Genomic DNA, 21,209 nt, shown 5'->3' on the forward strand with positions numbered 1-21,209 from the left:
CCCAGTGCCACGGGCAGAGCAGCTGCCCCACAGCGCTGGGCTCTCCCTGCCCCACAAGTGGGGCTCAGTGGGGTTTGTCTCGCAGGATCCTGGGCTCCTGCACGGGCCTCATGCAGGCCATCCACGTCCTGGTCCTGGCCTCCAAGGACCTCCAGAGAGAGATTGTGGAGAGCGGACGGGTGAGCGGGGACAGGGCTGCGGGCAGGGCATGAGCAGCAGGTGCTTGGCCAGCTGGGGGTCACCATGTGCTTGCTGGGGATGTGCTGCTCGCTGGGGCATCAGCACTGGGTGCCAGGAGCTCCTGCTCCAGCCCTGGGGTGTCACCCTGGCTCCGGTCCCCAGGGTCTCACCGAGGTCCCTGACATCCCATCCCCTGTAGGGAACCCTGTGACCTCCCAGGTTCAGTGTCCCCCCAGCTGCCATGCGCATCCTAAATGAAATCCTGACTTACTCTGGAGTTTGGGGGTCCCAGGCCCTGCCACCCTCCTGTCCACAGTGTGTGACCGTGCCTTTCCCGATGGCAGGGTGCGGCGTCCCCTAAGGAGTTTTACGCCAAGAATTCCCGCTGGACCGAGGGTCTCATCTCCGCCTCCAAGGCCGTGGGTTGGGGTGCCACCGTCCTGGTGTAAGTGCCACCATCACCGGAGGGCAGGGAAGGATGGCAGGGTCCTGCTGTCCCCATGGGGAGGGGATGGGGTGGCGGGAGGACACTCCAGCCCCTCTCTCTCCCTCCCGCAGCGATGCTGCCGACCTGGTGGTGCAAGGCAAGGGGACGTTCGAGGAGCTGATGGTCTGTTCCCGGGAGATCGCGGCCAGCACTGCCCAGCTGGTCGCAGCCTCCAAGGTAGGAGCCGCTGCCCGGGAGGCTCCTGCACCGCTGCCCGCGGCTCCGCGTGTTGTCCCAGGACAGGGTTCTGTACCATGTGCACGTGCAAATGAGCCAAATTCTGCACACAGAGATGAGATACTGATTTTACTACAGAACTGTACAAGTCTGGATGCCAGATGGAATTAGTGTCCCCAAAACAGGGTTCTGTCACCTGGTGTGCAAAAAAAGCCAAATCGTAGCACACAGAGATGTTGTTTATTACAGAGCTGTGCAAGGCTGGATGCTGGAATAAAGCCAGCATGCCAGCAAGAAAAGTAACAGCCATTTATATACAAAATCTTATCACTACATTCACACCCTGAAGAGCCAATTGATTACACATTTGCATATTGGTTACACATTCATTTGAGCATATAACGAGCAGCATTCAGCTAAAGGACACTTTATTTAATGGTCTCGAGATATGTGTTAAAACAAGACCAAACTAATTGTGAGGTTCCAGGCAGTCTGCACTGCAAGGACAGTGTTCTTTGTGGTTCATGATGTGTGTTTTGCAAGTCACTCTTATCTTTGTCAGACTGACCTAAAACTGAAAGGATTTACATATCTTTAGGTTAGCAATTGCAGACAGGATTCATTCTTTTAAGTGGTAATGACAACACTAGCATACCAGCAATGCAAGGGCTCAATCATTTATACAAAACCCTGTCAGTATATACCCGCCCTCAGAGCAGCCCTGGAGGGCTGATGGGTTGCAGTATTGGCGTACAAGGTGTATAACACTATCTTACTACGCGTGCTTAGCGAGTAGATGTCTCGTGGAGGTGGGTAGCCTTCAACTAGGAGGTGTGGTTTTGTATTAAAATGACATTATAATCAGCAAAGTCTACTTTCAGTTAAGCACGTCCGCAAAATTTGGCAATAATCCCTAGGTAATCAGCTGTCCGTGGTTGACTTCTCAGTTCCAGGGTAGGTTTTGTTCTACAACTGAAAGCGAATTACTGCCAGACATCTCATCTATTATTAGTCTAATATTAACTTTCTAGCAGGCGTCACGGTCAGGTCTTTGGCCCATCTAGCAACATGGGTGCTCCCCTGCTGCTGCCTGCACCCGGCCCTGGGAGCTGCTCCATCCCGCAGGCAGCACCGAGGCTGCTCCCCAGCCGCGCTCTGGGTGACCCTGAGCTGCCCCAAACCATGGCGGGGGTCTCGCCCAGCGGGGGTGTAAGTGCTCACCCCTTCGCTGTCCGGCAGGTGAAGGCGGACAAGGACAGCGCCAACCTGCGCAAGCTCCAACAGGCCTCCCGGGGCGTCACCCAGGCCACGGCCGCCGTGGTGGCCTCCACCAAGGCCGGGAAGTCGCAGGTGGAGGAGAAAGGTGAGCGCGGGGCTGCGAGAGCACAGACCTGCCCCAGAACCTCCGGTCTTGGTGCTCCCCATCTCCGGTCGGCCGTGCCGTGGGGGTCGCTGCCTGTGGCTGCCCCCGCTGCTTGTGCCTCACGTGGTGGCAGGAGCTGCCGGGGGTCTGAGCCGGGAGCGGAGCTGGAGCGGAGCTGGGGGTGTCTTTCTCTGCAGACAGCATGGACTTCTCCAGCATGACACTCACCCAGATCAAGCGTCAGGAGATGGACTCACAGGTAGGATGTTCCCCCATGTTCTGAGAAATGCACCCGCTGGTGCCTCGTTAGGGCAACTGAGAGGCTGGGGGGGACCCTGCCTGGCCCCGGCAGTGTGAGGAAAGCCCAAGGTGTGAAGGCAGCAGATGGGTTTGCCCAGGAGCCACGTGCAGTTGATCCTCAAGCCTCCCCCGACACTGTCACCATCACGGCACAACAGCCTGGGGTGTCCCGCTCCTGTGTGCCCACATGCTGTCCCGCAGCACCCACTGCCAACTGGCACGGGCTGTCCCCAGAGAATTCCCCTTCCCGTAGCGCCCACACGGGGTTGCTCTGCCTTTATCTGCCTGTGAAGGCAGCACCCACCTGAGCTTGGTCCCTTCCCAAGGGCCATTTGCCATCGCAGCACTCATGGAATGGACCTTGGTGGTCTTTGGGCTTGATATTGTGGAGATAATGGATGTGAAAGGGGGTGCCCAGCCCTGCATGGCTCTATGCTGTGCCAGGCACTGGGTGCCATGACGTACAACATGACATACAACAGCATCACAGCATCCTGGCTGGTACCAGCACTGGTGTGGCCAGCAGGCCCAGGGCAGCGACCGTCCCTGAGCTGGGCACTGGGGAGGCCAAACCTCGAATCCTGGGGGCAGTTTTGGGCCCCTCACACCAAGAAAGGCCTTGAGGTGCTGGAGGGAGTTGAGAGAAGGGAACGGAGCTGGTGAGGGGCTGGAGCACAAGTGTGATGGGAGCGGCTGAGGGAGCTGGGGGTTCAGCTGGAGAACAGGAGCTGAGGGGAGACCTTCTGATCTCTGACCTGCCTGAAAGGAGCTTGGAGCCAGGGGGGTCGGGCTCTGCTCCCCAGGAACAAGTGCCAGGAGCAGAGGAAACGGCCTCAAGTTGCGCCAGGGGAGGTTGAGGTTGGATCTGGGGAACAATTTCTTCCCCCAAGGGCTGTGGGGCATTGGAACAGGCTGCCCAGGGCAGTGCTGGAGTCACCATCCCTGGAGGGGTTGGACAGACGGAGATGAGGTTCTCAGGGACATGGGGCAGTGCCAGGGCTGGGTTATGGTTGGAGTCCATGATCTGGAGGGTCTTTTCCGACCAAAATCGTTCTGTCATTCTATGCATTCCCACAGGTGCGGGTGCTGGAGTTGGAGAACCAGCTGCAGAAGGAGCGGCAGAAGCTGGGGGAGCTGCGCAAGAAGCACTACGAGCTGGCGGGAGTGGCGGAGGGCTGGGAGGAGGACGGTGAGTGGATCTCAGTCCTGCTCATCGGGAAGGAGAAGGCAGGAGGGGCAGCCCTGCCCACGGCCCTGGCACAGGTGGAGCTGGGGGGTAGTCAGCACATGAGGGCAAAGCCATGGTGACCCCGACCTGTGGGACCCACATCGCCCCTGCGCAGGGTGCTCGGGCACTGCTGGGCTCTGCCGCCCTGCGGAGCCCCAGGATCGCAGAGGAACAGGGTGAGGGGGTGCCAGGGGGCACCGCGTTGCTGTGTACCCCCTGACCCTCCCCTCTCCCGCTGCAGATTAACACCCGCAGTGGCAGCAGCCCGCAGAGGAGAACCCCCCCAGCGGGCTGGGCCCCAGCTTGGTGCAGTGTTTTGGGGAAGATCTACAAAAAAACGGTGCAAAAGCCACCCCGAAGCACAGGTCCCCCGCATCCCCCCTGCCAAGAGCTGCCTCCAGCACCAAGAGCCACCAGGAGCGAGGGCTCACCAGCCCAGCCGCAAACCGCACGTGTATTTATTAGAGCTGCTTGGGGCTTGGGGGGGGTCTCCAGGGGTCTTTAACCCTTTAGTTTTGTTTTTGCACAGATTTTTGGAACTCTTCAAGCCGGCTCTAGCAGAGCGAGAACAGGCGGGTTTCTTTCGCCTCTCGTTGCTTCTCCAGCCTTAACCTGCTCCCTGGCTCGGTGCAAATGTCCCCCCATGCAAAGGAGCCTGTTGGGGTACCAAGGGCCCCGGGGGTGTCACCGGGTCAGGGGACAGCTTTTGGGGTGCTGCTGGGCTTGGTGCTAAGTGTGCTCCCCCCTCTGGTGGGGGCACCGAGTGCCTTTGGCTGCTGCAGGGTGGGGGGAATGTTCCCGTGGGAACGGGTGCTGGCGGTGAGTGGGGAGCGGGGCAGGCAGCAGGAGGGTGCTGCCCTGAGCTCCTGCCTCCCCATCCCAGGTCCCCAAACTGTCCCCCCCAACCCCTGGAGCTGGGCTGCCCTGCCCCGACAGATCACTGTGTTCACGCCAGCAATAAACCCTCCGCAAGGTGCTGGGCGCGGGTTTGGGCAACCGTGGTGCCACCACACAAGCCACCAGCTCCCAAGGACGTGGGGTGGCTCTGGGGCGGCAGCACAGAGGGTTTGGGGGGCAGCTGGGGTGCCCCAAAACCAGAGCACCCCAAAGCCGGAGCAAGGAGCTCCCCATGCTCACTCACTCTGGGGTGGTGCCACCTCCATGTCCTCTTTGGTACCCGGGGCATCGGTGCCAATGTGGGTGGGGGTGCCAGCTGGGAACCTTTGTGCCTTGGAGTGGGGGGCTCGGAGCGTTTGGGGCACTGCCAGCTCCGGGCCTCTGGCTTGGCTCCCTGCAGTGGGGACGGTGGCGTCAAACGGTGCAGCGATGTCCCCGTCCCCCATGCCTGTCCCCATGGGCTTGCTGGCTCACAGCCACCCTTGCAGGGTCAGGGTGGCCTTCCTGGCCTGGCGGCATCGCTGCCTGCACCCTGCCTGTACCCTGCCTGCACCCTGCCTCCTGGGGGGAGCCAGCCCGAGCAGCCCCCTTGGAGTGCTGAGGTTGCAGGATTTGGCCTTTCTACCTTTAGGGAGTGGCGGCATCACCCACTGTGGCTGGGCCATCACTGCCTGCTTTCCTGGTGATGTCCCTCAGCCCTCAGCTGGCACTCGAGCGCTGGGACCTGCCTGTGTCCCCCTGCCCGGCCAGCCCGTCACCATGGCCTCAGGGCTGCCACCCGCGCCGCGCAGGAGAGCACAACCATCCACCATGCAGGGACTCGCTGTCCCCATGTCCCCCGGCTGCCAACGCGCCCAGCTCAGTGCCCCAGCCTGATGGGGATCTTGGGGCGCCCTCCCTGGGGCTCCCGCTGCCTCCCACCCCCTGCAGCCGTACCCCGGCCTGTGCCGGCTCCCCATGGATGCAATACCAACCATCCTGGTGCTGCGGGACACAGGGAGCCCCAGTACCCCCCTTGCTCTTTTTTGGGGGAGGCTCTCGCCTGCACGGGGTGCTCCCAACTACCTCAGGCCTCCAGGCCGGGTCAGGGCTGGGGGCGGTGAGGGGGCCACGGCGGGGGCTTGGGGACAGTCACACCGCTCTCAGCCGAAACCAGTTCCCCTCCTTTTTCTGTCTCTCCCGGGCGCTGGCGGGGGTGTCACCGTCCCCCCGCACGGTCGCTGGTGCTGGTGGCTGGTGACAGGGACAGCGGAGGGTGCCCTTCCACTGCAGATTGGGTTGATTTTTTTTTTTTTGTCATTGTATAATAATAATTACTAAGTCGTGTGTTTTGGATTTTTCAATAAAGCCTTCAGCCCAGACCTGTGGGTTCCGAGGGGGTTGACAGCTGGGTGGTGTCACCGTGGGGGTCCCCTGGCTGTGCCCTGGTGGCTGCGCTTGGTCCCTCCCCCAAAAATAACCCGGGGAGCTGTTGTCGAGGTGACCTGGGTGATGTCCAGGCCATGATGTCCCCCTCCCGGCTCTGTCCCCAGGGCCACCCTGCACATCACCTCTGCCCTTCCCTGGGAGGGGACCAGAGCCTGGCCCCCGCGCAGCCTGAAGAGCAGGGGAGGCTTTGGCCTCCCCACTGCCCCGGTCCCTTCCTGGGAGGGTGACACCACAGTGGGGACATGCAGAGCACCCTGCTGTCCCCATCCCGGCAGGGCCGTGGCACGGGGGTGCTGCTGCTGGGTGGCCGCTGGGAGCCCTGACTGGGGGGATGTGAGGCAAATGTCCCCTGCCAGCTGTGACATGGCAGGATGTCACATGCCCGCGGTGCCCTCCTGCCCTCCCCACCCTGCCAGGGCCACGCGTGGTCACAGACGGGGTCAGCACTGGTGTGTGTGGGGACATGCAGGGGACCACAAGGACTGGGACGGGGGGACACAGGCTGGAACGGTGCGGGGGCTGTAGGGGACAGGGTGGAGATGGGGACATGGGGAGAGGGGGGTGCGGGGATCGGGACAGCAACGGGGACACTGGGTTTGGAGTGGGGATGGGGAAATGGGGATCCGGGGGGAGACACGGTGGTTGGGGGCAAGGGCGGCTGAGGACGGGAGGACACAGCGGTCAGAGCGGGGACACCCAACAGTCAGGGTGGGGACACGGGTGCTGGGACAGGGACATGATGGAGACGGGGACGCTGCCCGGGCCCGGGGGACACCCCGGGGTCAGGGCGGGGACAGGGCCCGGGGGCGCGGGCCCCTGCAGCAGTGGGAAGGGAAGGGGAGAGGAGAGGAGAAGGGAAGGGGAGAGGAGAAGGGAAGGGGAGAGGAGAAGGGAAGGGAAGCGCAGGGCAGGGCAGGGAAGGGAAAGGAAGGGAAGGGAAGCGCAGGGAAGGGAAGGGAAGCGCAGGAAAGGGAAGCGCAGGGAAGGGAAGCGCAGGGAAAGGAAGGGAAGCGCAGGGAAGCGCAGGGAAGGGAAGGGAAGGGAAGGGCAGGGGAGGGAAGGGAAGCGCAGGGGAGGGAAGGGCAGGGAAGGGAAGGGAAGCGCAGGGGAGCGAAGGGAAGCGCAGGGCAGGGAAGCGCAGCGAAAGGAAGGGCAGGGCAGGGCCGGCCCCGCCCGCCCCGCAGTGCATGCCGGGCCCGGCGCGGCGCGGTCGGGGCAATGGCGGGGGCCGGGCCGGGCGCGGGGCTCGGGGGGCGGCGGGGCGCGGCGCTGGCCCTGTCCCTGTCCCTGGCCGTGGCGCTGGCCCTGGCCTCGCTGCTGCTGCTGCGGGGCGCGCTGCTGGGGGCGGCGGCGCTGGGCGCGGCGGGGGCCTGGTGCGCGATGCGGCCCGGCCCGCCCGCGCCGCGCCCGCCCGCCAAAGCCGCCGCTAACGGAGGCCCGGCCGCCGCCTCGGGCCGGCCCGGGAGGGTCCCGCCGCGCCGCTTCGGCCTGGGGTAAGCGAAGGGGCGGGCGGGAGGAGCCGGGGGGAGCCCCGCGGCCCGGCGGCGCTGACCCGTGTGTCCCCGCAGGGCCCCGCCGCAGGCCCCGCGCCGCCGGTACCCGCTGCCGCAGGCCCGGAGCGCCGTGTGTCCGCCCGCCGCCCGCTGGGAGGGCTGCTCCCCCCGGAGCGCCCCCTGGGCCCGCCGGGCCGCCCCGCTGCGCAGCCCCGTCACCGTGAGGATCGCCCGGCCGGCCGCCGGCATGGCCCGCTCCCCCGCGTGAGTACGGACCGACCGGGCCGCGCAGCGCCGGGGGAGCCGCGCCGGGGGAGCCGCGCCGGGGCCGGGCTGGCCGGGGGGAACGGGTCACCCGGCCCTCGGCCGCTGTGCTGCCCGGGACGTGCTGACCCCGGCCTGGGGGCGACCACTCTATCCCCATCCTGGTGGTGACCACTGCATCCCTGTCCCTGTGGTGGCGGCTCCATCGCTGTCCCAGCCAGTGACCGCTCCATACCCGCTCCGTCCCCATCCCAGTGGTGACCACTCCATCCCTATCCTGGGCGGTGACCACTCTGTCCCTATCCCGGAGGTGGTGGCTCCATCACTGTCCCAGGCAGCAAATGCTCCATCCCGTCCCCATCCCCGCGGTGACCACTCCGTCCCCATCCCCGCGGTGACCAGTCTGTCCCCGTCCCGGGTGTTGCTGCGTTGCAGAGAGGATTGCACGATCCAAACCCCCTGGAGCCCTCTCTCCACTTCCATGGGAGCAGCCCTAGATCTGGGGGGGGTCTCACTCTGGGGACCCCAACGTGCCTAACGCCTTGTTCTGCTTCACCTCACAGCCTGGAGCAGTTGATCTCACCCATGGCCTTCCCGGCCAACAGCAGCCCGGACCCATGTGCAAAAGAGACTGTGCTGAACGCCATCAAGGAGAGCAGGAAAAGGGCCGTGGAGCAGGAGGAGGAGCAGGCTTTTGGGAACAATCAGGAGAGCAAGAGAAGGTAATAAACCAGCAGTCCAGGTCACTGCCCTTGTGTCAGGAAGGTCGTAAATGGGGCTGGTGCTTCAGTGGTGACAAATGGGACATGTCCTGGAGCATGCCAGACCTGGTGTGACCAGGAGTGTAGCTTCAAAAAGTGTCGTGGGAATTGAACCGTGGAGAGGAAGCACAACCCCATCACCCGGCCCCCTGGGCTGTGTCGGAAAGTCCTCTGAGTTCTACTTGTCCTTGAGATCAAAGGGAGGTGGTTTAGGTTGTTGTCTGAGCAGGCTTGTGGGTCAGGCGTGTTCTCCGGTGTGGCTGGGGCTGGGAGGGGATGGGGATGGGGGAGCCTGTCAGGGCTCCCTGGCAGAGAAGCGGCCTCTGTCATCGCAGGGGTGTGCAGACTGCGAAAACATGGTGTGAAATGGTGGCATCTGCTGCAGACTCATTGTCTCTGTCCTTCAGTGTGCCCCAGGCCTCCGGGAGAGGCGGGATCCCTGAGTCTTAGAGCTGCAGGTGGGAGCATTACCCTGTAAAAGATCTGCATGGTTCCTTTGTGCAATGTAGCTGGCAGGAGGAGGTAAAAACACATGGGTGAACATGAGAGACTCTTCTGCTTTCGTTAGTCAAGGTCAGCGATTTCCAGCTCCAAGAAACGAGGTGTGGTGTCTTAGCCAGCGCTCTGAGAAGGACAATGCGTAAATCCCGGGTGCCAGGGTCTGCCGAAGCCTTTCTAACTGCCCGGGCACGGTGTGGCATCACCGTTCTTCTCTTTCCTCTTTTTCATCCTTCTGTTCTGTACATGGAGGCCGTTCGCCTCGTGCCCCTCGCACACTGGGGCTGCCTGGGCTCAAGCAGAGGAACCGAGACACTGCAGAGAGCGGCTTGTGCAGCACCTGGCGCCTCATCCTGCGCGGGGGCTGCTGCCGGAGCTGGCCCAGGGCACAGCGAGATGAGCATTGATTGCAGGGAGCTGCTGTGCTGTCCTCGCCTTCATTGTGGAATTTCCCTTTTGGCTTGGTGAACCTGAACCCCACAAGTGCTGACCATGACAATGACAGGACGGGTGCACAGACAGGATTGGCTTTTTTAAAATTTATTTGTTCTGGTTTTTTAACATGCCAATACACAGCTCTGCCACAAAAGACAGTTTTAAAGGCATTACTGTCTGGGAAGCGTGAAGAATGCTTGTAGACAGAAAATCCCGTGACCTTTGAGGGCGGAAAGGAGCCTGCGTCAGCTGGAGAGTGCAGCATCGCCTGTGTGACGGGCTCGGTGTGCTCGGGGAACGCGCTTGGGCTGAGTGACAGGGCTGATCATCCAGCTCTGCCTCACAGCAGGGTTTGCTGTGACTTTCAGACTTCAGATCTTCCCTGGATCCTTGTAGGAAGGGGGATTCTCTTTCTGACTCAAACAGCCCAGGGCACTGAGTAGGAAGAGGTCAGAGACAGGAGTTGCAGAGGTCAAGTCTGCTCCAGAAATAAGCTGCTGAGTGTCTCTGAAATCATAAACTCACAGAATCATTTTGGTTGGAAAAGACCCTCAAGATCATCAAGTCCAACCGTTACCCCAGCCCTGGCACTGCCCCATGTCCCTGAGAACCTCATCTCCATCTCTTCAACCCCTCCAGGGATGGCGACTCCACCACTGCCCTGGGCAGCCTGTTCCAATGCCCAACAGCCCTTTCCGGGAAGAAATTCTTCCAATCTGATATCTAAATATTTTGGCTTAGAATAATGGATTTGGACAAAAAGGTTTTTTGAAAACAAAACTACAGAGCCCAGCCAGCAGCTGATGGAGCTGCTGGCACTTGGGAGGAGGCAGCGTGGGGTGAGAGTCCCTGAGGACGGGACCAGGTGGACAGAAAATCTACAGCAGGATGCAGATGGGGAAAAACTCTCTCCTGGGTATTGGGTGGCAGGAAAAAAACAAGGTTTATGCTTTCCCGGTGCTGAGCCCGTGGGGAAAGGTCCTTTCCATAGGTGGGGGGGCAGCCCCTGTCTCTGCTGCCCCCACCCCAGGTTTCTGTGCTCTCTCCGCAGGCGCCACGACAGCAGTGGCAGTGGGCACTCGGCATTCGAGCCGCTGGTGGCCAACGGTGCCCCTGCTTCGCTCATCCCCAAGTAAGTGCCCGTTGAGCCAAATGTAACTGCCAGGAGCTGGGAGGGGGGGCCAGGAGCTGCTGGACTCTGGGAAAGGTGCTTGTGGAGCTCAGCTTTAGGGGGAAAAAAGAGCAGCTGTGGCTGTGCCTCCGGGCTGTCACCCTGCGCGCAGGCTGGTGGCCGTATGGGCTGTGCCACTGCGTATTCGTGAGCCCTGCGCTGTGATGGGGAGCAGGGTTGATTTCCTCCCTCTGCCCCACGTTGAAGGGAAATATGGGCAGAGCTTTGGGGAGATCCTGACATCTACCCTAACCCCGTCCAGGCCTGGCTCTCTGAAGAGGGGCCTCGTCTCGCACTGCCCCGATGATGGCTCCAGCAAGAGGTCCCGCACCTCTTCCGTGAGCTCCCTCAACAACACGTACACTGGCGGGATCCCCAGCTCCATCCGCAACGCCATCGCCAGCTCCTACAGCTCCAGCCGTGGCCTTGCGCAGGTAGGAGATGCCCCAGTGAAGGCAGCACAGGGTGGATTGACACTCCTCGGCATCGCTGGGCTTGTACGAAGAGCGTGGTGTCACTGGGACTCTGGCAGAAGGGGCATTTTTGTCCCCTTGTGGGCAGCAGCTGGCAGTGGTGTCACTCGTCCTTCAGTGCGCGCTGCCCGGGGGGTCCCCAGGCTGCGCCATCCTGCTGCGGTGCTTGTTTTACATCAGAGCAAGAAGGAGGTTATTTCCCCCCTGTACTCAGCTTTGGCCATTCTGCTCAGGGGGTAGATCCAGGTGAAAGGAAACAAAAAAACACATTTTGCTGCGCTGCCACCTTTTCAGCTGGAGTCAGCAAGTGTGGGAGCCATGTGTCCCCACTTGGAGCCAGGTCCCCTCAGCAGCTGCTGAGCTGTAATAAAACACTCTGTATGTCTTGGGTCAGGCTGGCAAATGGACCAGTGAGATGTAACTGTGGCTCATGGGGCTCTGTGGGCTGTGTGGGGAAAGGTTTGCTCCAGGATGTGTTGGTAGGGAAAGGTTTTCTCCAGGATATTTTGGTAGGCAAAGGTTTCCTCTGGCTGGGGCGAGTCTAAAATCCCTGAGGTGGGATCCATCTGCTCTGAGCTCCTGCCAGAGCAGCCCCGCACATGCGAGGGCATTGAGGCAGCCGGGCAGCCTCTGTCCGTGCCGCGCGAAGGCAGGAGCCGGTGTCCGACCAACAGCCTCCTCATCCTCATCCCGTAGTGAGCCTGAAGGTCACTTGCTTCCAGAGCGGATTCAGTTTGGGGTGGCCAGAACTCGCGCTCCAGCGAATGTGGAGGGGAGTGAAGTGGTGGCTCCGGGCTCCTGAGCCACCGCCCTGGGAAATGGCGTTTGACCTGCGGGAGGAGGGGAGGCCGTGCTCCCTGCCAGAGTTACTGCTGGTCTCTCTCTGCCTTCCAGCTGTGGAAAAGAAGCGGCATGAGTGTGTCCCCCCTGTCCAGCCCAGCGTCCTCCCGCCCCCAGACACCTGAGTGGCCTCTCAAGAAAGCCAGGTAACAGCCGCTGGCCTGGTGCCAGCCGGGAGGAGCGGAGCTGATTTCTCAGCCGTCCCAGTGCCCGAGTCCTGCTCCCCGCTGGAACTGGGACAGTCCAGGCTCCTTTCTGAGGAGTCACCTACCAGTGTGGAAATCCCCCCGTCCTTGTGTTGATTCCTGTCCCTGTTGCACTGTGGCCCTGGCAGCTGTGCCATCCCTGCCGCGCTCCCGCGCTGGCTTAGAGACTGAAGGGCTCAGTTTGCTGCAGAGCGACATTACCTTGTGCCATTGGTCTGGCCTGGGTTGCTCAAGTGACTGAAACCTTGGGAAGAGACAAGCGCCGATTTTTGCCACGTCCCCAAAATCAATTCACAGGAGCTCCAATAAGGTCGTGTTTTAGTGCTGGCCTCATGGTGCTGGCCCTCGTTCTCTCTCCCAGCTCAGAGAAGGACATGAGCTTATGTCAGAACTAAAGCTGCCACAACCACCCACTCTGGTGACAGGGAGGGTCCGAGCCAGGGACCTGTGAGGGGTGGAGGCTCCTGTCTGGGGCCCCTGCGGAGGGTGTGCAGGAGGATGCGCTGGGGAGGGGAGCAGTTTGCTGGAGCCACATTCAGGCTGTTTTCTTGACATTCGTTGTTTGGTGGAAGCAAAGGAACACACCTGCGATCCATAGCCTGTTTTGCCTTGTCCTGCTCCCTGGGGACAAGGCCCAGCCTGGGGTTGTCCCTAACTGTCGGTTTCTCGCTTGCGCAGGGAAGAGGAGTTACATCGCTCCAACACCTCCACGCCGGTGAAATTGGACAAGGAGCTGCAGCCAGAGAAAGGTGAGCAGAGGTGACCCTGGCTCCGTGCCGGGCTCGGATGGGCCAGTGATGCGAGCGAGGAGCGGGACAGGAGGTGGCTGAGGTCTGCAGGTGGGGTGGGCTTGAGATGTCACCTGGAAACTAGAGATGCGCTGACCCCGAGGCAGTGATACTTCTGCTGCCCCCTGCAATGGCCCTGAAGGGATTTCTGGGTGATGAGCACGGGGTGTCGGGGTGCTGGTGGTGTCGGGGTGCTGGCAGATGTGTGGGACTCGGCCTGCGAGGGGGAGCACCAGCCCTCAGGCCAGCACAGGTCCGGGCGTCAGCCTTGAGGCAAGATCTGCCCTGGTACAAGTCGCACCCTGAGCAAATTCCAGGCTGAGTTTATCCCTACGCTCCCTCAGCTGAAAGGGAGAGGAAAGGCTTTATGCCTATCGCAGCCAGCGTCCCGTGGCACTACCCTGGATGTGGCCCACGCGGTTTGCGTGGTTTGTGGTTCGGGTGGGCTGTGCAAGGACCGTCTGCGGAGGTGGGAAGGGGCTGCTGCCCTATGGAGCCCCAGCAGGCTCCTGGAACAGCCCCCCAAGATGTGCTGGGCCAGTTGCTCTTCCAAGGCATCGCAGCCTCATCCTCGGCTTAAAGCCATGTCCCTGGCTCTGCCCTGTGAGCTGGGTCACCTGGAGAGGAGTCGTGAGGGACAAGCCCATGGGCACAAGGAAAACGTCTCTCCCTGTGCCCGGAGCGGCTCCTGACTTGTCTCCCTCTGTAGTGGTAGAGACGCCAGTGCAGAAGAAGCAGAATTCCCTGAGCCCGCCGTCAGGGAGCAGCGGGAAGCGCAAGCGCAAGATCCAGTTGCTGTCGTCTCGCCGGGGAGACCAGCTGGCGCTGGTATGTCGCTGTCTCGCAGCCCCGTTGTCCCTCCTCTGGCGATAGAATGTGCTCACTGCAATTTCTGCAGGGCTGGGGGGAGACTGACCTGCCTGCCCTCAGGAAGGAGGCCCCATCCTTGGCCGAGTGGGACGTGACGCTATCCCCAGCCCCAGTGTCTGGTGGGCTGTGCGTGATTGTGGTGCCTGCTGCCGGACCAGGTAATGGCCTGGGGAAAGGCCTTGCCGTGCCCTCAGCGCCAAGCCGGGGGCCAAAGGAACGGGGAATCGGAGCTCCGCAGTTGTGTGCTGCGGCAGAACCACCTGCTTGACACAGGGCTCACGACAGCCAGTCTTCAGCACACGTTCAGAGAGGCTCTGCCGGCTTCCCTGAGAAGGAGCTAAGCTGCTGCTCTCTCTTGGCAGCCCCCGCCGCCGCAGCTGGGCTACGCCATCACCTTGGAGGACTTGGACGCGGAGAAGAAGGCAGCGTTGCAGTGGTTCAACAAAGTCTTGGAGGATAAGGCTGGTAAGGGCAGACTAGGAATGTGGAGGGGGCGAAACGCTGGGCTGGGGCTGATGGGACAGGGGGTGTCTGTAGCACAGGCTTGGGGAGCTCCTGGGCCTGTCCTGCCTGCGCCCTGGGTTTGGGGATGGTCTCGGTGCCTTTGGGCTCAGGAGAGCTTGTGCCTGAGGGCTGGAGCATCTCTGCTGGGAGGACAGGCTGAGAGAGTTGGGTGTTCAGCTGGAGAAGAGAAGCTCCGGGGAGACCTTAGTGTGGCCTTTCCGGACTTAAAAGGGGCCCATAAGAAAGATGGGGACAGACTTTTGAGCAGGACCTGTTGTGATAGCACAAGGGGTGATGGTTTGAAACTAAAGGAGGGAGATTCAGGCTGGATAAAAGGAGATTGTTGGCCCTGAGGGTGGTGAGAGCCTGGCCCAGGTTGGCCAGAGAGGTGGTGGCTGAACCATCCCTGGAGACATCCCAGGCCAGGCTGGACGGGGCTCTGAGCAACCTGAGCTGGTGCAGATGTCCCTGCTCATGGCAAGGGGGGCACTGGGGGAGCTGGGAAGGTCCCTTCAGCCCAAACTGTTCTGTGATTCTGTGGCTGAGGTTCCCTCGGCCTGGAGCTGTGGGATGTTTGTGCTGTTTTCCTACGAGCTGGGGAAGCTCCGCTAAGGGCTGGTTCCCTACAGCGAGTCCTGGATCCTGATTTCTTGCTCGTTCCCAGCAGATGTGGCCCCCAGCACCACTGCAGAGACTACACCCGCATCCAGGCTGCTGGTGTTCCCTGTGACCTCCCCGGGACCCGCCCCGGCCTCCACGGCTCCTGCCCCAGCTGGCACCCCCTCGCTGCTGGACAGCCTGAAGAAGATGCAGAGCAGCTCGGCCGCCCCCACGCCGGCAGGTGAGGAGGAGTGGAGGATGGTCAGCAGGGCAGGTGCAGCAGGAGCTCTGCACTGCCTCTGTGGGAGGCAGGTGGCTAAACTAACTGCCTGTTCCAATGCTCTGCTGGCAGGTCCTGGGAAACAAGGTTGGGGACACTGAGCCCGTGGGCCTCTTGGGAGCTGCAGGGCTGGGTCTGGGAGCTCTGCGGCAGCAGGGTGGGTGCCTGTGGGTGACTGTGTCCCTAAATAAGCTCTCTCCCCCTTCCCAGACTCCACTGGAGCTGCGGTAGCCCCCCAGCCACCTTCATCGGCTGCACAGCCCCCTGCTTCTGCTGCATCACTGGAGTCGAGCGCTCTGCCTGTCACCTCTGCCGACACCAAACCTGTGCCCGTGCTGAGCCCGGCTGTCCCTGCTGCCCCCCCTGCCCTGGGGGCGCAGACCCCCAGCAGCCTGGCACCTCCTGCCTTCCCAGAGCTGGGCCCGACCCCCAGCAAACCTCCTGCCTTCCCCAAGCCGAGCATCCTCTTCGGGATCGCGAACGCCCCTCCTGCCAGCCAGCCGGCAACGACCGTGACCACTGCTGCGCCCACTGCAACCACTGCTGCACCCACCACAGCCCCCGTCTTCAAACCCATCTTTGGCGCTTTGCCGAAAAGCGAGAGTGCAGCAGCCTGCACGGCTGTCGTCTCCCCCGCTGTCACCGTGTCTGCGAGCTCAGGCCCCTCCTCGACATCCTCCACCACCACCGTGTTCAAGCCCATCTTCGGCAGCGTCACCGCCGCAGCCTCATCTCCAGCCAAGGCCTCTCCTTTCGCCTTCAAGCCCCCGTCGCAGCCAGCCTCGGCCACAGAGCTGCCAGCCGCCTCCACGGCCACCCTGGCAGGATTCACAGGTCTCCCTAACGTCATCTTCACCACCGCAGCTACAACTGCCACCACGCAGAGTTCCTCCACAGATGCCACCAGTAAACCTGTCTTCAGCTTTGGACTCAACCCACCAGCCTCCACCGGCCCCGTCGCTGGCCCGGCCGTCACCGCTGCCACATCCACCGCCACGTCACAGCCTTTCCTGTTCGGTGGCCCGGCCAGCTCGGCTCCCAGCACAGAAACCACCTTTGCCACCCCAGGGCCCGTGTTCCAGTTTGGAAAGCCACCTTCAGCCACGGTCACTGCCACCACCAGTGTCCCAGGAGGCCCTGCGTTTGGCCAAGCACCTTCAAGCTCAGCGGCTCCTACCACCACCGTGGGCTTTAGTGTATTTGGGGGCACCACGCTGACCTCTTCCACCCCAGCCACCACGGGTCAAGCCACGTTGACGTTCGGCTCCTCCCTTTCAGCTTTTGGCAGCTCCTTCTGCACTGGCGCGAAGCCGCCGCCGCCGTACTCCAGTGCAGCGAGTCAGCCGGCATTCAGCACCGGAGCTGCTGAGAGCCAACCACCCGCCAGCAAACCCGCTGCCGGCCCTGTCAGCTTCGGCCCTCCCTTCACTTTTGGGGCGCCCACAGCCCAGCCGGCGGCTCAGCCGGTGTTCGGCAGCGGTGCTCAGCCAGCCTTCGGCACAGCCAACACCCAGGGCTCCTTCGGCACCCCCAGCACCCAGGCAGCGTTTGGGACCACCACGTCGGTCTTCTCCTTCGGGACAGCCACCTCCACCACCACCAGCTTTGGTTCCACCACCCAAACCACAAGCAGCAGCGCTGGCACCACTGTTTTTGGCACCACTCCTTCTCCTTTCACCTTTGGGGCAGCTGCCCAGCCGGGGCCCTCCGGCAGCACCTTCGGGATCGGCGCCCCCACCCTGAGCAGCGGCTCCCCGGCCGTGGGGTTCAGCTTTGGGGCCGGGCAGAGTGGGGCAGCCCCGGCAGCAACACCGTTCGGCTCTTCACTGGCGCAGAATCAGAGCACGCCCTTCGCCTTCGCCGTGCCCAGCACGCCCGACAACAAGCCTGTGTTCGGAGGTGAGCTGGGGCGGGTGGGACTTTTGAGTGAAGGGCAGGGCTGGATTTAGGCAGTGATTTTCCTGCCAGACCTTGCTGAGCTCCCCAGGCTCAGCAGCGCTGGAGGGGCTGGTTCTCATGCTGGGAGCCTTGTCGTGCAAAGGGAAGGTGCTTCCATCACTCAGTATCCGGGTCCCCAGCCCTCGGTGGTGGAGAGGAATCCTTAAATCATAGAATCATTTTGGTTGGAAAAGCTCCTCAAAATCATCAGGTCCACGCATAACCCACCCCTGGCACTACCCCATGTCCTGAGAACCTCATGTCCGTCTGTCCAACCCCTCCAGGGATGGTGACTCCAGCGCTGCCCTGGGCAGCCTGTTCCAATGCCCCACAGCCCTTTGGGGAAGAAATTGTTCCCAAGATCCAACCTCAACCTCCTCTGGCGCAACTTGAGGCCGTTTCCTCTGGTCCTGGCGCTTGTTCCTGGGGAGCAGAGCCCGACCCCCCCTGGCTCCAAGCTCCTTTCAGGCAGGTCAGAGATCAGAAGGTCTCCCCTCAGCTCCTGTACTCCAGCTGAACCCCCAGCTCCCTCAGCCGCTCCCATCACACTTGTGCTCCAGCCCCTTCCCCAGCTCCATTCCCTTCTCTCAACTCGCTCCAGCACCTCAAGGCCTTTCTTGGTGTGAGGGGGATCCTTTAGTCACCTCCACCCCAATTACACCAGCTCCCTGGCCCCATGCAGGTGCTGAGCCCACCTGGGTGTGCAGCAGAAGTCGAGGTCTTGCTGGTGCTTAATAGCGACCTGGAGTGTCTCTGCGAGTGGCAACGCTGCCAGCCAGGCGTTGCAATTGCTTCTCACTTGCTGTCTGAGGCTTCCTCTGCCACGTTGCACCCTTGCTGAGCTGTCTCACCTCCCACAGAGCTGAAACTCAACATTCAGAGAAACTATTTGATCTGGAAAGCCCGAGGCCTTTGTTCCACCCTGGCTGTAAATCCTCCCGCACTGCCGTGCTGGCAGGAGAGCCCGGGGATTACGATGAGGGCACGACTTCTCGCATTAAAAGGGCTTCTCGGGTGAAGAGGCTGGTCCTGGGGGACTGCGGTGCTTCAGCTCCCGCAGGGAGGTTGGTCTGTGCTGGCTCATCCCCCCAGCTGACGGTGCTGTGTTGCTTTCCAGGAGCCCCCGCGCCCACCTTTGGGCAGAGCGCGCCCGTCCCGGGGGCGGTGGGGAGCAGCGGCAGCGGCCTTTCCTTTGGGACGCCCAGCACCCCGGCCTCAGCCTTCGGGGGAGTCGGCGCTTCCTTTGGTAAGGAAGGGGTCGGTGCTTCGGCCCTGGGGAGCTGACGGGTCACCTTGTCCCCTTGGGTGGGGGACAGTGGACGGGCAAGGCTGTGCCCAGTGCTGCTGCAGTGCCCGCGGCTGGCACAGGTGGCACCTGCTGGGCTCCAGGGGACACAATACCTCCCATTCCCCTGGGACAGGGGTGACGCCGCCCCCTGTGCCAGCTCTGAGCGAGGCTGCAGAGACCTGAGCGACCTTTCTGCTTCCAGGTTCGTCCACCCCCGCCTTCTCCATCGGGGCGGGCTCCAAGACGGGCGCTCGGCAGCGGCTGCAAGCGCGGAGACAGCACACCCGCAAAAAGTGACCCCAGCGCTGCCGGGCCCCAGCGACACCTGCGCCGGGGGGCTCCGGTCTGAGCGGTCCCCCCGTGCTGGATGGCAGCGACTGAGGTGGGACAGGATGAACCAAACTCTTCTTACTTGAACAGTTCCCCAGCCGAGGCTGGACGAACCTCTGTACATATCTGCAGCGTTTCCTCCCTCACTTTATTTTGCCATGTTTCATAATGTGTACATTTTTTCCCCATTTGCTTCTTCTAGCTGTCCCCATGCCCTCCTCCCCACCCCCCGACAGCCGGCAGAGCCGCGTGTTCCTGCACTGAGCTGGGCTGTGTTTCTGCCGCCGCGGTTCCCGGCTGCGGAGGGATCCCGTCTTCACCAGGTCCCGAAATCTTTCCCCGCTGTTCAATCCCGTGGCCTGGTGAACACGCGTCCTCGGGAGGGCTCCGCTTCGCTGCTGTCCCTGCGGAACACAAGCTGGGGGGCAGGTAGTGCCGGTCTGGCGGGGCCGTGGCGTCGTGGTGCTGGGGGTGACGATCCCCTTGCTGGGACTTAAGCCCCCACCAGGCGCCAGCCAAGGACGCGCAGCAGCCTGGTGGGGCTGGGGGTCGCCGAGCATCCCCCGGCCCTCACTGCTCCTGTCTGGCCGCGGGGCTCCCCCTGTCTCGCTCGTGTCCAGCCCCCTCCTCTGTTCCGCTTTATCCGTGCTCCCGTTCGAACGCGCTCATTGAATCGAGTTTGGAGGAAGAACTGACCCGTGTGCGTGGCGGCATGTTGGTTATGCCGGATTTGCTGTTTGGAGTTTCATTTTTTTGTGGGGGCGCCCGTCCCTTTGCGGGGACGCGCCCCGGCTAATTGGGTGTTGACAGTAGCATCACTGCGTGGCTGCTCGCGCGGGGGAGTCGTCCCTTCCTGGTCGTGACTGAAGGGCCGGCAGCTGCGGGGGGATGGTGCCTGGACCCCCAGATATGGGGCTCAGCCCTGGCAGCCCCCCCGCTTCCCCTCTCCTGGCGCCCCCTCCCCACCTCAGGGGGCTCTGAAGCAAACGGGTTCCTCCCCCCCGCTCCCCAAACCCAAATTGTTTTTCATTTTTAGCCCATCCCCATCCTTTTGGGTTTTACCAGCTCCTCGGAGCTGCGGTGCTGCCTCCCCTTTTCCCACCCAGGGAGCGGGGCCGGGCCCCTGCCCGGGAGCTGCTGGAGCTGGGGGGTCGCCCAGCGCTGCCCCCCTGCCCCGGGCTCCCCACCGCTGCCAGGAGGGATTTGCTGCCGGGTTTTTTACTCTCCGAGCTGTGTGAGTGTGTGTGTCTGCTGAAGTCTAAATTAAAAAAAAGAAAAAAAGAAAAAAAAAATCACAAACAAATATTTAAACGTTTTTTAACAAAATAAAAATTTATTTTTATATTTAAGCTAAATTGCCTTTGAATTCCTTCAAGCTTGGTTCAGTGAGGTTGCCTGACCCCGCAGTGTGTTGATAGTTGAGCTGTTTCTGCCGCAGCCGGGGAGGAGCCGCGTGTCCCGGCACTGCCCACGGGACGAGCTGTGCGGGGAAAGGCAGCTCCGTCCCACGAGCTCTGCCCGCGCCCTCCTCCCGGCTCCATCTCCCCAGTTTTAAACTGTGATGTATGTGGATGTGACTAAACCTTTTTTTTTTTTTTTTTTTTTTTTTTTTAATTCTCCGAGGGTGAGGAGCAGGAGTTCACATGTGTTATGGTGACAAGTGGTTTTGGTGGCTGCCAGAACAAGGTGTCTCTCCCCGCAGGCAGGAGGGCGGGTGACCGGGCACAGTGTGGGTGCAGCACCGCAGGCAGGGGGTGCAGGCAGGACCTGCTGCCTGTTCTGGCAGGGGTTTTCCAGCCTTCCCTCGCGCGGGCAGAGCCACCCCAGGCACATGTCCCTGGGGTGGTGCTGCAAGGGCTGAGCTGGGCAGTTCCTCCCTGTGCCCAGAGCCCCTGCTGTCTGTCCTGGGGGGTGACAGGGACATGGGGCCGGAGCCGGGGTTTGGCCTCAGTGAGACCAGGGGGAGGTGGGGACAAGCTGGGGATGCCCTGGGGAGCAGTGCCTGGTGGCGCTGCCCCATTTTGGTGCCAAGTGCCAGCCCTGCTGCGTCCCCCTCCCCACCACACAGACCCTGCTGGGAGAGACCCTTGTGCTGGGGCTGCCCGGGGGGTTTAGCTCAAACTGAAGACTTGTATCATTCCTGGTGTGGCTGATGAGGATATTAGTATGAATGTGCATTTTTTTTTTCTTGCTTCTTATGTCCCTGGTTTAAAATAAAACGACTGTGTTCACGCCTGCCTTGCCTGTGGTTGATTCCTGGGCCCACGTTACTGGGGCAGTACCGGAACCGCTCCCACCACCCTCCAGCTTGTGTGTCCTCGCTCCCCCTGGTCAAAGGCAGGTGCAGGGATAGAATTGTTATTTATTATGATTTTTTTTCACTCTTTTTTCCCCTCCCTTTGCCTTGGCT

At 61.9% G+C, this 21,209-nt stretch overlaps 2 protein-coding genes across 3 annotated transcripts in view; both read left to right on the forward strand.

The window, feature by feature from the left end:
* Positions 1-4,066, forward strand: part of HIP1 (huntingtin interacting protein 1) — a 53,604-nt gene extending 49,538 nt beyond the window's left edge. Inside the window, exons 25-31 of the mRNA XM_065647350.1 lie at positions 86-179; positions 525-625; positions 739-844; positions 2,084-2,207; positions 2,405-2,466; positions 3,585-3,696; positions 3,977-4,066. Of these exons, the coding sequence (XP_065503422.1) occupies positions 86-179; positions 525-625; positions 739-844; positions 2,084-2,207; positions 2,405-2,466; positions 3,585-3,696; positions 3,977-3,981 (604 nt within the window). The 3' untranslated portion in view covers positions 3,982-4,066. The remainder of the gene's footprint in view (positions 1-85; positions 180-524; positions 626-738; positions 845-2,083; positions 2,208-2,404; positions 2,467-3,584; positions 3,697-3,976) is intronic.
* A 3,212-nt stretch (positions 4,067-7,278) lies between these two features.
* LOC135995802 (nuclear envelope pore membrane protein POM 121C-like) lies at positions 7,279-21,013 on the forward strand. Of its 2 annotated transcripts, none has more exons than XM_065647348.1 (13): positions 7,279-7,553; positions 7,629-7,817; positions 8,381-8,539; positions 10,563-10,643; positions 10,945-11,116; positions 12,050-12,141; positions 12,880-12,950; positions 13,699-13,817; positions 14,222-14,324; positions 15,028-15,204; positions 15,454-17,142; positions 18,299-18,427; positions 18,672-21,013. In XM_065647348.1, the coding sequence occupies exons 1-13, from the start codon at positions 7,279-7,281 to the stop codon at positions 18,764-18,766; spliced, it is 3,351 nt and encodes a 1,116-aa protein (XP_065503420.1). In that variant the 3' UTR covers positions 18,767-21,013. The 2 variants fall into 2 exon arrangements, with proteins under 2 accessions (XP_065503420.1, XP_065503421.1); XM_065647349.1 differs by having other exon boundaries at positions 15,031-15,204.
* Positions 21,014-21,209: the final 196 nt, after the last annotated feature.

This window comes from Caloenas nicobarica, chromosome 17 (assembly GCF_036013445.1).
Source record: "Caloenas nicobarica isolate bCalNic1 chromosome 17, bCalNic1.hap1, whole genome shotgun sequence".
Lineage (NCBI taxonomy): Eukaryota > Metazoa > Chordata > Aves > Columbiformes > Columbidae > Caloenas > Caloenas nicobarica.